This window comes from Panthera leo, chromosome A2 (genome assembly GCF_018350215.1).
Source record: "Panthera leo isolate Ple1 chromosome A2, P.leo_Ple1_pat1.1, whole genome shotgun sequence".
In the NCBI taxonomy this organism is placed as follows: Eukaryota; Metazoa; Chordata; class Mammalia; order Carnivora; family Felidae; genus Panthera; species Panthera leo.
The window spans coordinates 151,068,159-151,083,835 of record NC_056680.1 but is presented as its reverse complement, the minus strand read 5'-3'; the positions used below and the strand labels follow the sequence as shown (position 1 = coordinate 151,083,835).

General features: G+C 42.0%; 1 protein-coding gene across 2 annotated transcripts in view; it reads left to right on the top strand.

Annotated features, from left to right (window-relative positions):
• Positions 1-15,677, top strand: part of DGKI (diacylglycerol kinase iota) — a 444,548-nt gene that overhangs the window by 415,696 nt on the left and 13,175 nt on the right. For both annotated transcript variants that reach the window (XM_042927643.1, XM_042927642.1), the window contains 2 exons: positions 6,965-7,002; positions 10,569-10,689. In XM_042927643.1, the coding sequence (XP_042783577.1) occupies positions 6,965-7,002; positions 10,569-10,689 (159 nt within the window). The remainder of the gene's footprint in view (positions 1-6,964; positions 7,003-10,568; positions 10,690-15,677) is intronic.

The window sequence follows — 15,677 nt, the reverse complement described above, 5'->3', positions numbered from 1 at the left end:
TCCAAACAGGAAACTCCTTCCATGCCAATAGTATCTTCAAAAAGATTGCTGCGGCAGATGGAAAGAACCCCTATGCATTCATGCATTCAATTAGCAGGGACTAATTCAATCTGAGGATTAACTCTGTCATTAGAGAGAAACAAAACCTATTTATGTCTCCCATCTATGGTTACACCCTCTGAGCGCCATTGGCACAGGTGGTGGTTGAATGTTAGACCACTGTAGCATTTATTGGTCTTCAGATGCTGCTGATGGATGAATCCCAATGATGAGGAGATATCTGAAGTGTGTGTGCTATGAGCCCTCCACTCCATTTCTCGGCAGTGGGGGAGATGATGGTAGATCGGGTGTGAAGGACATGGGACTAGAGTTGGGTGAGTGATCGCTTGCTTGGCTGGAGGAGAAAGAGGAGGAGGCACAGTGTTTTTTCTTACATCTGATTATTAAAGAGAAGTTCAGGGTAAAGTCTACCTTAGATGGAATTCTTAATTCAACTCAACAAACATCTGTTGTCTGCATCATCTTCTACTTGCCTTTCTTCCTCCCACTCCTAAAAGCTGACCCTTCAGATACGCAGTTGTCAACCTTTTGTATTTTTCAGTGACACTGTATGCAAAATACATTCCCATGGGTGACTCCGGTAAGAAAACTGTTGTTCGTGGCCATTTCCCAATGCTGACTAAAAGTCAACATCAACCCTCTTACTCAAAGTATGTCACAGTGCAAGTGTATGATGGGACAGACTGGATTTTCCAAAAACAGCCACAGCATGATCTCCCATCCCACACATTATTCTTGCAATATGACTTTGACATTCTTTTCATTGAGATGTGGGGTCTGTGTTTTCTTGAATATGGACCAACTTAGGACTGTAGCAGCAGAAGTGACTCCATGTGATTTCCAAGACAAGGTGACTTCCACTAGGCTTTCTTGGGGTGGTTGCTTTTGAAACCCAGTCACCATTTCAGAAGGAAGTTCAAACGGCTCACAGAATGTCATGCACGAGGAACTAAAACTCCCAGCTGAAACCAGCACCCAGTTATCAGTACTATGTAGTCGTCTTGAAAGTAGATCTTTGAGGTTTCCATGGAGCTGCCCCACCTGATGTCAGGTGGAGAGGAGACAAACTTTCAGCTGACCCCGATCCAAATTGCAGATTTTTGAACAAAACAAATAATTGTTCTTTTTGAAGCCACTATGTTTTGGGATGGTTTGATGTACAGTAACACCTGATCCCAGATTTGTGTATCATTCTAAGAATAATCTTGGATTTGTTCCAGGATATTAAAAACCCTCTGTATTTTAGCTATTAACAAATGACTTGGCACATAGCTGATTATCAATTGTCAAAACCTCCTCTAGGCTTATATTAAAATGCAGAGGTCTTTTGCAACATCTAATTCCTCCTTTCTCTCACTTCATCTTGTTCAGTATGACTATGTAAAATAATACTAATTAGAGTCATTCTCATGAGCTGCTTCTCACTTATGCCTAATTACTATAATTCCCAGTAGTTATCCATACCATTAAATAAGTGTTAGCTACCTTTGCTGTATTTGATGATTATGCTAAGTTCCATTTTGGGGAGCTAAGCCTTCACAGTTTGTTACTCATGTACCATGACTGACTGCTTACAAAGTAGAAAAATTGGACAGAATGCTTCTGATAAGGAAAATACGGGAAAAGCTCTGCAGAAATATATATCTCAAAGAAATAGACTCTTGGGCAGCTGACAGTGCAACCGCTCTGGTGGCTAAGCAGTAGGTCACTTTGAATAAAGGAGAAGTAGGCAGATGCCCATCGTCTTCCGGTCAACAGAATGGTGAACGCAACATCTGCCATGGGTGCGCTCAGGGTCTCCCTCGGCATAAGAAGAGTTGGACCTTAAAGCCATAAATTGACTTCATTTTCCATGTGATGCATTCATGAAACTTTTATTGGAGGTTGTTTCTATTTTTTCCCACCTTGCTCCAGGTTAAAGGGGTAACAGCATGGTGGAAGGAATTCTAACATGGATCATACACAATAATGTTAAAGAAAATATAAAAGAAACAAAAAAATGAGTCCCTTTGTCAGCTGGATTGCTAGCTATCTGTGTGACCTTGGAAAAGTGTGGTTACCTCTCAAGCCCCAGTTTTCTCATCTGTGAAATGAGAGGGTTAGGGTGGGGTCAGAAATAGCCCTGGAATGTAGAATATGTCCATTTCTGAAGGAATAGTTCTAGGATATGCTACTTGCATTGCAGATGAAATATTGAGGAGTAAAAAGTGTGCAGAAGTTGGCAAAGCCTTATATATGTTTATACTTTCAGTGCATCAACTGGTTTCTCTCCCAACCCGAGGACAAGCTACTCTTTGTTCAACATCTGTTGTTTGTACTTTTAATTTTTTTCTTCAACAGTTTTTTAAAAACAGATTTAAGTGACTGCTATCATTAGTAGGTGACAAACTGTCTTGTAATAGAATATTAATTTAAGAACTGAGAAATAACACGAAAGATTAAAGTTTTTAAATAGACATAAGTGTTCAGAGTTGAAACTATATGATGTAGTTATTTGATTTATTGAGAACTACATGCACAAGGCTTTGCCAAGTCCTGCATGCTTTTTATTAAATATTTTCGTTGGCATAGCAAAAACCACAACCTTAAACTATCCCTTTGGAAGTAGTCATATGCCAAACTCTACAGCTGTAATTGGCCTTCTGTAATCTTACCTTTTCCTTTCATAGGTGAGAAACGGTTCTTTTTCTGTATAATGAGGTCAAAAACATTCAGTATTCCATGGTGTTCTACAAAGAAGATCGTAACAGTCAGATCCTCTGTTCCTTGAGCTTATTTGCAGAGTCTCAAAAAGAACTGATTTTATTTCATTTTTCTAATGAGAAAACTGAAGTTTGGTAAAGTTTACAGCTAGTTAATCATGCTCACAGGGCTTAAATTCAGGCATCCTGAATCAGTTCCCATATATGCCTTCCTAATTTGGACTTCTTGCCAAAACATCAGTTTCTGGCAAGGGGTGGAGTTTGCCTTGTGCAGTGGTATCCCCAGAACCTCAAACAGGGTGTGGCTCTGCAGGGAAGGTGGCCAGCCAGTGACCCCAGGGATTGTTTTCTCCCTCTCCTGATTCCAGTGGATAGCATTGTTCCTTCCATGTGCAGATTTCTGAGGATATCCAGACCCTTGGGAATTGAGACCCAAGACTGAGAAGGAAGACGGGGATTCCTTCCTTGCAATTCTGACTTGTCAGTTCCAGTTTTCTGTCTTATGATGTTTACTGGATAGCAGTTTACTGGAAGGGGTAGCACTGAAGGGAAAAGCAACCACTTCACATAAATTAATGATTCCGTTTCTAAGCTCTAAAAACGACAAACTTCTCAGTTCTCTACTCCCTTACTCTCCTAACTGTGTAAGTTTATGTGATTTGATTGTCCAGAAAACTTACTATCCATCCACTCAATAACCTTTACCTCCCCCTAGAAATTTGACTTCCCTTCTTTGTATTTGGGAGCATGATTTCCCCAGTTGGGGAGAGTTTTGGAAAAGGCAGGAAGGCAAGCTTAGGGACTGAGAAATAATAAAGAACAATACAATAATCATAACAACTCATTATTTGTTTTTTTAAGCTTGATCTTTCAGAAGGTACAGTCTGGAGTTGAATACTAATAGATGCAAGCTCTCTGTATGCAGAAGAAATCTTAAACAGTAGTGGTCATGGGGAAGGACATTAATCAGGAGAGAGAAGTGAGCCTTGAGCCTAATAATGTTTGCATAATAGCTACCCTTGCGTGTATTGCTTGACTTAAAAATAAATATCCACGCTTTCCATCTCCAGTACAATTGGAAATTATTTGTGGTTATGATTCTCTTACATGATTCTCTACCTGTTCATGGGGACTTTAAACCAGGAAGCTGCTGGAAACCAACAAATATAGCAGTGCTTCTGAATGAGTCTGGGGTAGGCATTTAAAGAGGCTGTAATGTGGGCAATCTGTAGAAAATGAGCAGAGAGCAGGTCATAACTCTGTTTCCAGGAGGGGAAGGGTAAGATCAAACTGGCATGGTTGACATTTATATGCTTTCCTGGTTTACTTTGAACTCTGCAATAGTTTCTCATCACCTGCAGGATAAACCCCAAGTGCCTTATCTTGACAGAAGAGGTGCTCACTGTGGCGGGGGGGATCCTTTGGTCTCTGAAGCATCTTATCTGAGACCACTCCTCACCTCAGGGAGGATAATATACAGCGTTTTGCAGCTTCCCTTAGACATCTCAACTTAACTTCCATGTCTTTGTTCAGGATCTTCCAAATCCTCTTTGCTCATTAATTCTGCTTACCATGAAGAGTTGGCTTAAACTTCACCTCCTCCAAGAAATCTTTGAACTCTACAGCTAGCCAGTAAGTTTTCCCCCAGCTTCTAATATTTTTCTCTCTTTTCTTTCTTTCCATCTTCCCTTTTTTCCCTTTTCCTTTCTTCCCTTCCTGGTTCTCCTTAAATAGACTTTGTCCTGGGGAATTTCTTTATTGTCTTGATTTATTGCTTGTATGCCCCAAATGTTATTACACAAGTGCTTTAAATTAATGAATTCATTTTTCTTCTTTTCTCTATTTCTCTTTTCTTTTTCTTTGGATTTCTGGGAAATGTTTTAAAATCTTGAAAAGAATAGGCTCTATAACTGTTTTTGAAGCTCTGTGTTATTTCAAGCCCTGCATTAACTGCCCCCGGACTCAGGCAATTGTCCTAACCTTATTCCTATCCTAATATGGATATTCTACTTCAGTCAGGAGAACATCCTATAGTATAAAGATCTGAACTGATTTGTTCTTGCAGACTTGTGATTGGCTAATATTTTCTCCTGCTTCTCCCTCCCTGTCCTCTGATACAGGGTTTACATCGTAGGGTTAAGTAGCACCCACTGACTCCTTCATCCATGCCTCTCCTCTCATAGGTGCTGTATTCACAAGATATGTCTCCTCGACTTCCCATACCAATTTTACCCTTCCTTTCTAGGCTTCTTCTGCAGTGTCTATCCATATGTCTTCAGATACTTAAGTACAGTCGCAAAAGTACTGAAAATGACCCCTTCTGTTGACATATCTACTTATAAAGCTTTTGTTTTTTTGTTTGTTTGTTTTATCCTTACTATAGACAGATGAGCAGCTATTACTTTTATTTTACAAAAAAGAAAATTGGTTCACAATCATTGACTTGTTAAGCTTACATGTCTCCTAAGTTAAGTTTAGAATTACACTCTAATCCAGTGCCCTTTTGCAACACTATAAAGGCTTGATAACCTATAAAGACTACTTTCTTTCCTTTTCTCCAGGCGTCACAGAGCCTGGGGGAGCTCTGCCTGGGGAGCTCCCAGAGGGCACTGGACAGAGGACTGGACTGGACACTGACCTGCATTATGGCCGCGATTGGGCCACTACTGGCTCTGTGCCCCGAGACAGTCACTTTACTCTGAACTCCAGTGTCCTCATCTATAGCAAGAAGAGTGAGGCATGTGTTTTCTTTGGATTCTTCTGACATTAATTTCCTTTCTGTTTCTATCTCTCTCCCATCTGGCTCCTTTTCTCTTTCTGCCTTCAGTCAGTTCTGCAACTAATCGTTGCACATCAATACCGTACAGAGCATTGTGCTAGGAACCCTAGGGAGAGGCTTGCAGCTCATTATGGAAAGGGAAACATTCTTTCCTCTTTCCCATTCTCCTCCTTTTTATGTCTGTCTTTCTGTCTGTGTCCTCCTCGAGTGCTCAAGTGGCCCTCCTTATTTCCATGGGTTTTCATGGTTTCTGCTGTGGTCAAGGGCAGGGCCTTCAGCCCTGGGCCAGTGAATGGGTTTAACCTGCCTGTGGTGCATCCAATCACTCGGGACTGGTAAGTACTCAGTATGAAAACCTGGAGGGCCTTGTCAGTGCTGCTCCAGGGCTCTGTGCATTTGGATGCACAACACAGCATTTTTGGCTAACTCTATATGAGAGTAAATGAGAATAAAATGCCACTCTGAGAAATTTAAAATTTAAGTTACTCTCTTCTAAAATTCTATGCCATTCATGCCTTAAAATAATCTTTTTTTTTTTTTTTGAGTAGTTTTAGAATCTAGGTATTTATTTTTCTAAAGGGACCATTTCCAACCTAAGACAAATGTTCCCTTGGGGAATCATTGCTGTCATTAGATGCTCACATCTTCTTGCCCTTGTTAATCAGTTTTCTCTTCTCATTCCCCTTTTGTCTCCCACATAACCTGTATGTACATGCACTTCTAGTTTTGCCCCTAAAGCTACATATTTTTATAATTAGTTTAGGTTTCCTAAGACTCTCAGAGTTCTTTCCATTTGAGTTGCCAGTGGATGAGATGCTGACCACATGATCATTTTCCTCGGAACAGAATTCAAGTATACACATCCCCTCTCTACTACCTTTAGTCTTCTTTATTTCCATAGAAGTGGATAGTTGTTTCTCATTACATAACAAAATTACTAGTAATTTTTGGAACTCCAAGAGGATACAGTAGAAGGAACTGGAAAGAAAGCAAAAAAATCATGGTTAGGCATCTAGCCTGCCTCAGTAGATGAGTTGAGAACATTCATAGGGTTTAATCATTTCAGTAATTCTGTAAGATTTAAACTTGATGTTTATGTGGAAACTGGATTCAGAGGGGTTCCATGATCTACCCATTGTTCCACAGCTTGTGAAAGAGCTGAGAACTGAACCTAATCTCTGTGACTCCAAATTTCATGAGGGGGTGTTGAGGTAGACTCTAGAATGTTGGACAGAATGGGTGTCTGGGCAGGGAAGGGGTGAAGAGAAGGCTTTAGCCTGATGCAAGATTCTTGGCATGCTTCTCTTTCCCTGATTCCTACCCCAAATGTAGACTATTTTGGCAAAATATAGATCCAGCCCTTTGTGGTATTTTGATGAGAGGGTCTTCTACTAATGGGACATCTCTCTTTTGTCTTTCACAGCTATTTTACAGGCAGTAATAGCTGGTGATCTTATGAAGGTAAGCTATCTTCCTACCAAAATTTTTGGTGATTCTTTAACAACTTTAACCTCATTTCTCACCGCATTTTCATGATCTCTCGTATGTCATCTATCATCCATCCCTCTGCTGTGCTAGCCGACTCGAAAGGGGAAGGATGTTCTTTGGGGAAATGGACAGAGAGGGCCAGAGGAGTCTTCATAGCATCTCCACATTTCCTAACAGCAAAGGATGTGTGCAGGGGTACTGCGCTGGTTGCCTCCACTCATAACATGGACTGCATGTTCCCAGGATGCAATGCTCACAGTGCCCCAAATTCCCGCTATCTAGGAGCTGATATTTGGAGTTTTAAGGTTTCTTTTTAGACAGGTCTTGAAATGAATGCATTATATGGATAATAGCCAGAAATACACTCTCCGGGCCAGAGCCTCAGCTTCTAACATTATGATAGTTTTGTCCTTCAGGGATCACAATTAACCAAAAGAAGATGCTTGGTCTGATCTCCTTTGAACATTTTCATTTCTGCGTATATTTTCTTAGTTCAGAGGGAAGGAAGTAGTCACTGCTGCCTCTGGAGTGAATACAGATTTGGGAGTCAGACTGCCCGCGTTCAAATCTTGGCTCTGCCATTCATTGTATGTGTGACTGTATTTAATTCTCTCTGTGCCTCAGTTTCTTCATCTGTAAAACTGAATAATGTTGCCTCTATCCTTTGTCATAAGAATTGAACGTAACGATACACGTAAAGCTCTTAAGACTGTTTTTATTACATAGAAGTGACTCTGAAATGCCAGCTAGTAGTGTTAGTCTGTGTCTTTTTAATAAACATAGTGGAGATGCAAATATTGTTATAAAGTGTGTACAGTCTATAAGTATTCTAAAAGTTATATTTAGTTTCATGTCATTTTCAGGCGTTGGGACTTAGGACGACCTGCATATCCCTCTGTAACCCACACTGGCTTGATCTGCTCTGTAATATTGGCACCTGCGGGAGACAGAGGCTCTACCCGCCAGCCTGTGGAGAAGGGTGCCATTGCAGATTGAGAAACCAAAACCCTTAAAAGAAAGCTGAGAAGCACTGACCTTGCATGCAACTTCTTCTGAAGTGCATCTATTGAATGCATATAAACTGAGAACCCCCTGTGCGACAGTATGAAGAGGTTACTAATAGGAAACAAACAGTCAGAAGGTCCCAAGGATCCTGATAAACTGCCGTCTTAGGCACATAATCCTGGAAGTGGTGCCTGTGCCACTGTCTGGGTCATAATGTTACCAGCCATTGTCACCCACAAGAGAAAAGTGCTCTCCAAGTGGTGAACCTAGGAGTTTGATGCTGTTGCCCTGCAGTGGATTAAACCAATATTATCCTATACTCCCTGCAAAGCCTTATGCGAGATGCTTTGGGCAGTAAGATGTGATTCCTGCTCTTAAAGAGCTTCTAAGCCACAAATTATTTGCAAAACTACTAAATTTGAAATCCTTTTTGATTTTTCCTCTGCTTTTAGCCTAGGCAACATAGTTTCCAGGTCCCTGGGTATATAGCCACATTTTTTTCATACTTAATAGAGAACTATTTGAAATATGGGAAATTACTATATTCAGTGGATTGTCTTATTACCTTCTCTGTTATAATCATTTCCTAAGTGCCTGAGAAGTTACTTAACCTTATTTATTGGGAGATGAAATATAATGACTTAGGGTGTTTCTTTCTCATTCTTTTACATTCTTTCCCTCCCAAGTATTTTTCTTCCCCTTTTCTTTCTTCTTCCCCATCTACTTCTATGTCTCTATTCCATGCAGAAAGCACAGTACACATTAACTATTAAACTGTGTGTATGTAAGAGAGAAAGTGCACGCCAAATAGCAGAGAACAGAAGAACCCAGGAGTCGGTGTGAAGGCTGTTGGGAGTGGTTGCTGTGTAACTCAGCGGCATAAGATACCCATGGACTAACTGAAGGGCCACAGTGTCAAAAACACTACAGAAAGGCACAATCAAGGCAGCTGATGGATGGGTCTGTGCTTCTCTGTTGAGCCTGAATCCTTTGTGCCTCTGCCTACAAAGAAAGGGAGTATCATTTTAAGACTATCGTCGAGCAGTACTGGACATGTTTAGATTCTTTGTGGAAAACCATTAGCTACCTCTTGCTGTTCTGTAGCCTTGTACTTTAGAGATAAAAGTCCCCGTATGTTCTTTACATCCATTCAACTATTCCTTTTTGATCTATTTTCTGGAAAGTCTTCTGTGACTCTTCTTTACCCGTTAATAACCTCCTCATGTTGTTCTCCATTCCTGTGTCTGTCTTTGCACATCGGTCTCCCCCATGGACTGCGAGGTCTTGAGGCCAGTGACTGAGTCCTGTTTATACTTGTTTCCCTGGAATCTGGCACATGGCAGTTCCATGGTTGGATTTGACTGAAATCATGAATTATGAGTTGACTCTTTGACCTTATGAGATGTTTGATTATATATATATATATATATATGTATGTGTATATATATATGTATGTATATATATATATGTATGTGTATATATATATGTATGTATATATATATATATGTATGTGTATATATATATATATGTATGTGTATATATATATATATATATATATATATATATATATATATACTGCCATCTAATTCTTTCTTGGTGATAGTTACATTCCTTTTGCTTGGTACCTTCTGGATTATTTTATTCTTATTTTCCCTAAAACTACCCTTTATAAGCTGCAGAAAGACTCTGTGTCCTGCTGTACTGCAGTTTGGAGAACAGAAACCCACTTACACTTTCTATAATGTTCAGTATTTCATGAAATTAGACCATATCCTCACTTCACCACATTATTCTCAGGCTACAAAATCTGTGGGGTTTTTTCTAGTCTGTTCTCACAGGTGTTTTAGGTGTCTACTACTACATTCCCTGAATCCTTTTGGTTCTCACCCTGTGGGTCATCTCTAGCCTTCTTGAGTATGGGTTGGTTGTTTAACAGAAGGCGAGAGGCTGGACGGCAGATCAGGGTGAAGAAGTGAGGCCGTGCAGATGTGTGCCCGTGTCTGCTACGTGCACGTGTGCTGTGACCTCCCGCAGGAAAATGGGAAGCAGCTTCTGGATTTGGTAGCTGGGTTCATTAGAGGTTGAAGAAAAACTGGGGGCGAGGAAAGGCGCTTAGCTACGGGACACCAAGCTATTCCTGTCTGCAGCCTTAATTATCCTTTCACTCAGGAGAGAGCTCAGCCAACAGAGGAAAACGTTTATTCTCTTCGCTGCCCTTCACTCCCTTGGGACAGAGAGCAGTGCCCAGGAAAGAAAGAGACATAAAGCAGAAAAGAAATAAGTAACTCAGCATGTTTCAGTTTCCTTGGGCTGTTCAGTGCCCACAGACCCTCTCCCGAGTCAGGTGAGATGCTGGCCATCTATTTGAGTGATAACACAGACCGGGAATGTTACTTCCTCCCTTTGACTTTTCTGTGTCCTCTGCGGCTAGAAACGTTTGTGGTTTGCTCCATCACTCTTCTTTTTATCACCGGTTAACTGTTTTCCTTGTTCCGGACCCTGCCTGAGCTTCTTTTCCTATGTCTCTTTTGCAGCTAATAGAAAGCTATAAAAATGGAGGGAGTCTGCTAATTCAGGGACCAGACCACTGTTCACTCCTTCACCATGCAGCTAAAACCGGCAATGGGGAGATTGTGAAATATATCCTTGACCACGGTGAGTAGGTACAGTGAACCAAGGATCACTTCTCCATGCAATAATTGAATTTTCTAAATCGACTTTCTTCCAGGCTATGTTCAGAATGGTAGAGATGCTCTCCAAATTTTAGCTCACTCCCCCTGCTTATTGGAGGCAGACAGAATTGCAGACCACTGACACATGTCGGTCACCATAATCAAACATTTCATAGAAATAATTTTCATATCAAGGTCTTTGCAGGATATTTTTGAGCTAAGTAAAAAATAAAACACAAAATCAAATGCCACCTGATGTAATATGCTGTATTGTTTTGTGAAGAGCGTTAAGTTGACTGGTTGGGATGAGGTACCAAATTCGTGGGGATAGCATGATAAGCATGTGTTGTTTTTTTTCCCCCAGCTTCCCGGCTTCTCTCTCTCCCTCCCTCTCTCTCTCTCTTTCTCTTGCTCTCTTTTTCCAGTTTGAATCTCATTCATCTATCAAATTAAGCCACATTTCATTCTCTTTGAAAACATCTGGTACTCGTGTGTCTTCTGTGGTTAGGTGATTTCGACATGTAGCATGAACATTAGCATCTTCCCCTAATGGCCCTTTAAAGGCATAAACACATGAACGGACACCAAATCTTGACCATTACTTTCAGCTTCCCATGTTTATAGTGTGTCTAGGAATAAAGAACAAGAGTAAAGGGGAAAAAATCTGCCTGGCTTGGGTGTTTTTGAGGAAGCAGGAGTGGAGTAGCCTCTAGCTCTGCTAGGTATAGGTACACAGAGACCTTGGAAGATTTTCTGTGAGCCCCGGCAGTGACCATGTGGCATCCAAATTCAGGCCATAGATAGTAAGCATATTAGTAGACATGCACATTTGCACATTACTTTTTACTCCTCTTTTATTCAGTTCAACACACGTCTTACTCCTTTCAGTCATTCCACAGATGTTTGTGGAGTGCCTAACAGGAACTACCTGTTATAGACCAGTGGACACACACACACACACACACACACCCATGCACGATACAGTCACTAGTTCCAGGCAATTTCTGGCGAAAAAATATAACCATATGCAGAATGAAATTGAAAACAGTTCTATATAGATGGTTTAAGTCCTATTGTAAAGCCACAGGTAGATAACACAGCTGCCATTTGTCACACACTTCTCATATTTCAGATGCTTCTACTAAACATATCCTATGTCGGGATGTGACACATCGATTGTCAGTTACATTTGACACACCTTGTTTTGTCCTCAGTTCCTCCTCACCATGAAGAGTTTACTTGAAACCTTGGCCCGAGTGATGGTGGAAAGAATGGCTTAGGAAAAAGAAAAGGTGTTTGAAGTCGGATGGTGGTTATTAGAGCATTTCTTGCCCCCTGCACGCTGGGCCTGACAGTCCCAAGCCAGTGTACTTTGGAAAGCCTAGGTGGTTGGCTGTGTTCTTGGTACTGTGTCTGCGGTGTGCGTCTTTTCATCTCCTGTCCCCCTGCCCATTCTACCGCCTGCAATGAAAGCGTTTCTCTTTGGGCAAGACTTACAAAGCAATGGCGGCATGATCTCTGCTTGCCTCCTTCACACGCGCGCACACACACACACACACACACACACACACGCACGCACACTCAAAATCATAGGTGTTTTCTCTTCCCCGTAGTGACTTCTCCCAAAGCTAGTGAGAGGCAAAAGCAAATGTTAGAACCCGGCCCCACGGGCAATGAAGCACAGAGCTTCTGTGATTATTTTTGTCTTAATAGAAAAGAGCTCAGGGTTTCTATTGCACAAAATGCAGATGTGCTTTAGATATACATACTGTCAGTTTGTCTTTAGCTCAAGTGAAGGTGCTCCTGGTTGCTGTCTTCTTGACCATTCTCAATCCTTTCTTACTCATTTGTCCTTTACCCAATGGGATTGAATGCTTGCTCACATATCTTAAGCTGTTCAATACCCACATCTCCTCTCTGGAGTTAGGTGTGAGACTGGCCATCTGTTTGAATGCTAACGCAATTTAGGGTCTCTGTCTCTCTCTCTTCCTCTACCTCTCCTGAAGAGCTAGAATTCCATCTCCACGTCCCCCTCGCCCCCGCCACGGGTTCTGGAACCCTCTATCAGTTACCTGTTGGTATCTCACTTGGTCTCACTCAAGAGGCTGCAGGGAACCGCACTTGTGACTGAGTCTGTATTGAAGAGGGACTCCCCAACATGTTTGGGGCTCTCAGCTGAGATGGCTGGGATGCCCGGGACACCTGGAGCCTTTCTCTATACCTATCCTTTTATCCCAGGCTTCTTCATGCCATGACAGTCCTAGGGCTCCAGGAAGATGGAAGCTTCCAGACGTCCTGTGGGCAGACTGGAAAGTTCTGCATCATCTCTATAGTATTCTGTCCGCTAAAACGGTCACAGGGCTGGCCCTGACTCATGGAGGGGGGAAATGGCCCCCACTGCTCTGTGAGAGGAGCTGCAAATAATTTGTGGCCAGATTTAACCTACCACCTCCCTAACTCTATCTTCTTCAGTTGAAAATGGTGAGCCTACCTTCTCAGTATCCTGAACTACTGTGTCACCCAGAATCCCCTGGGCCTCTGCTTTTATATGTTCCTTTGGTTCTCAGTCCTAAGGTTGACTAGCAACAATAATTCTTTGAATTTTCAAGTTCTTTAACAACAGTTTCCCCTCTTTTTAGCATAAGCATGACCCATGTAATATTTGGGACATACTTATACCAAAAACAAAAACAAAACCCCTCTCCTCCGTTGCATGTCCCCAGGGGCATGAGATGATATTGGTCTAGACCCATGAATTTTCACTCCCCCACTTTTTCCACTGCCTTAAATAAGAGGGCCTCTAAAAGCTTGCTGTGGACTGGTGCATGCCTACTTTGCCTGGTGTGAAATCAAGCTGGTACTTTCGTTAGTCTCTTCGTGCTGTAACCAAAGCCTGACACCCCAGTACTCAACTTGTGTCTCTTCCACCCCCAGCACCTCTTGCAAAGCGTGAGTCACACAATACAGCTCTCTCTGTCAAAATGGAAGGACACAAAGCAAAATTAACATAATTTTGGGGGAGGGGGTGTTTATTTTTCCAGGATTATTTTTGGTTCGATTTTAATAATATGTTTAATAACTATGATAATGAGGGAAAAAAACCCTTGAGATTCCAAACATCTCTACTTGCCTCATGGGCAAGCCATTCCCAAGGTCACGGGAGGCATCTGATACCCTCCCCGCCTCACCAGGATCTCTCATTGGCCGGTACATACCTGAGAGTGAGACTGGAGATACGAAGCACAATCCATCTTTCTGTTGGGAAATAAAGTCTCATTATGCTCTCTGGTCCCAGAATCACTGCAATTTTGAAGGATGGTGATTTTTAACCTTTTAGTACCATAGCCAAATAATAGGAACTAAATTGCAGTTGATTTTTATTGAAATTAGTACTAGCCAACCTGACAGGCCTCATCAATTCCATCTCCCTAACACTGATCTCATTATTTCTCTTTATTCAGGAATACACATGCGAAATCTTTTGGCATAGCCAGTCTAATCCATCAGGTTCTTAAGAGCTAAGCGCTTCAGCTCAACTGTCTTTATTGTTGCTGTTTTAGTATCTTTAGGTTCTGATATAATTTCATTAGCCTGTGCATTTTGAAAAACGCATCTCTTTTAAGTTATAGAAACCTCTGTAAATTATAGTGTTCTTGAAGTCAAGGACAAGCACACGGGAAACATGACCCTTTCTCTTCTCTGTACCCATTACCTTAATGTGATCTCTGTTCAGTGAAATAGTCTCTCCTAATTTAATATGATGGTGGCTCTAGAATCCCCTTGGTCTGACAAGGAAAATAGCCTTTTCTAAGAGAATTTAGTGAGCTGGGGTTCAGGATGTGTATCAGACTGTGGCATTATGTTTATAAGCTAGCATCAGTTTTGTGGCAGACAGGTCTGATCAGTATGAATTCATGTAAATGGGGAAAAAAGTGGAAATTTTACACTGCACCAGAGTTGGAGAGGGACATTCCTCCTCATCTCTCGAATGCTCCAGATCTTTTGAAGTTTTAGTTTTTTCTTTTCTTTTTTTTTTTTTTTTAATTTGGTTTAAGTCTTTCCTGTGACTTCATATGCCATAAATCCTAAAACCCGTTCGAAGACCTGACTGTAAAGATGTGCTAATGACAGGGCTCTGGAGAAATCGGTAGGCACTTTGCAAGTTGCTTGAGAGCATACTGGCTGGTTTTCTGTCCTGCATCCTTGCTCAGGTGGGAGCCCCTCTCCCCTCTGCTTTGCCCACCTCTTCGCTGGTTATTGTGGTGAGCAGTGGGGTCCACAGTCGGGAGGGCGCCCCCTGAGCAGGAGTCGTGAGAGTTTAGCCGTTCCCCCAGACACCACAGTAAACAACACATTTCTGTCCTAAGTGTTCTCTGGAAACCGGGCTGTGGGGCTAGGGGCAGGAGATGTGTGGTGAGTTCTGAAAAGCCACAGGAGGCTGGAATTGTTTTCTGTCCTCCTTCTTCTTTGGGACTTTTTCTCTCAAATACACAACCTGCTGTTTTCCTTTCTGAAAAACTGGAATTTGGGCATTTGGAGGGTTGCAGAGAGAATGGAAGAGGAAGACAGAGAGCAATCCCACAGGGCCAGGGTGGAGAGGAAAGGACGCGAGGGGCTCCATTCCCGGGCCCCCAGTGGCTCCCGCTTTTCAGCTCCTTTCAACCATATTTTCTCCCCACTCCTTCCTCCCTCCTTGAACCCCTCCGAGGGACTTTTGTGTTGTTTTAGGCTTTTACCACCCCGCACATCTCGCCCCTTTGTTTTTATCCCCCCCACTCCCACCCCTCTGCCCCCCTACTGCGCGTCCTGATAGAAATCTCACTCATGCATTTCCTTTTTGATTTCAATGGCTTATTTTGTCTTCTCTCCTTTTCTGTCTTCAGTCTTTCTTTTCTTTTCTTTTCTTTTTACCCCCCCTTTTTCTGCCTCTGGTCCCCGAGAGAAAGGACCACCGTCCCGCTGGGACAGGAT